Consider the following 683-nt stretch of genomic DNA (forward strand, 5'->3'; position numbering starts at 1 on the left):
GGCCGCCAAGCTGCAGTACGTCCTCCTCGTCTTCGGGGCTGCTGTCTCCGTCCTGCTGCAGGAGGCTTTCAGATTCGCCTACTTCAAGCTGCTGAAGTACGAGCCTGTGGGGCCGGGTGATTTGTTCCAGTAGCTGCGGTCGGTGCCCGACCTCTGCTTTTTCTCCGGGGGAACCCCACAAAGTATCTTCCTTGTTAGATCCTGGGAGAAAGCTGTTCCTCCTCGCCCTGGGCTCATTTATAACCATCCCTTCCCCTCTCCTGCATGACGAGGCCTCTGTTCCAAACTAGCCGCTCACGCTTTCTCTCCCACCCGAGCAGGAAAGCAGACGAAGGCCTGGCGACGATCAGCGAGGACGGCCGGTCCCCCATCTCCCTCAGGCAGATGGCTTACGGTGAGCACGAACCCAGGGCTTGCGTTGTCCCTGACCTCCCCGCGCTCTTCTGGAGCTTCCTGGCAGCCGGATGCTCGGCTATCGGAGGCGGACTCCGGCAGCGATGTTGAGGAGCCTGCCTGGCAAATGCAGCCTTCCCGCTTCTCTTTCCCGCTCTCCTGCCATTCCCTGGGCCCACGCGCTGAGTTTGGGGCTCACGGTGGAGGCAGCACGGCCACGGTTGCTCGTGGCTGACTCCCTTCTGCCTCCGCAGTCTCGGGCCTCTCCTTCGGCATCATCCGCGGGGGGT

At 62.5% G+C, this 683-nt stretch overlaps 1 protein-coding gene across 1 annotated transcript in view; it reads left to right on the top strand.

Moving 5' to 3' along the window:
* Positions 1-10: 10 nt before the first annotated feature.
* LOC104076599 (gamma-secretase subunit APH-1A-like) overlaps positions 11-683 on the top strand; it is a gene marked incomplete at both ends in the record, with an annotated part of 979 nt that continues 306 nt past the window's right edge. The window contains 3 exons of the mRNA XM_009577518.1: positions 11-96; positions 321-394; positions 648-674. Of these exons, the coding sequence (XP_009575813.1) occupies positions 11-96; positions 321-394; positions 648-674 (187 nt within the window). The remainder of the gene's footprint in view (positions 97-320; positions 395-647; positions 675-683) is intronic.

The sequence above is a fragment of the Fulmarus glacialis genome, unplaced genomic scaffold (assembly GCF_000690835.1).
Source record: "Fulmarus glacialis isolate BGI_N327 unplaced genomic scaffold, ASM69083v1 scaffold18095, whole genome shotgun sequence".
Taxonomy (NCBI): Eukaryota; Metazoa; Chordata; class Aves; order Procellariiformes; family Procellariidae; genus Fulmarus; species Fulmarus glacialis.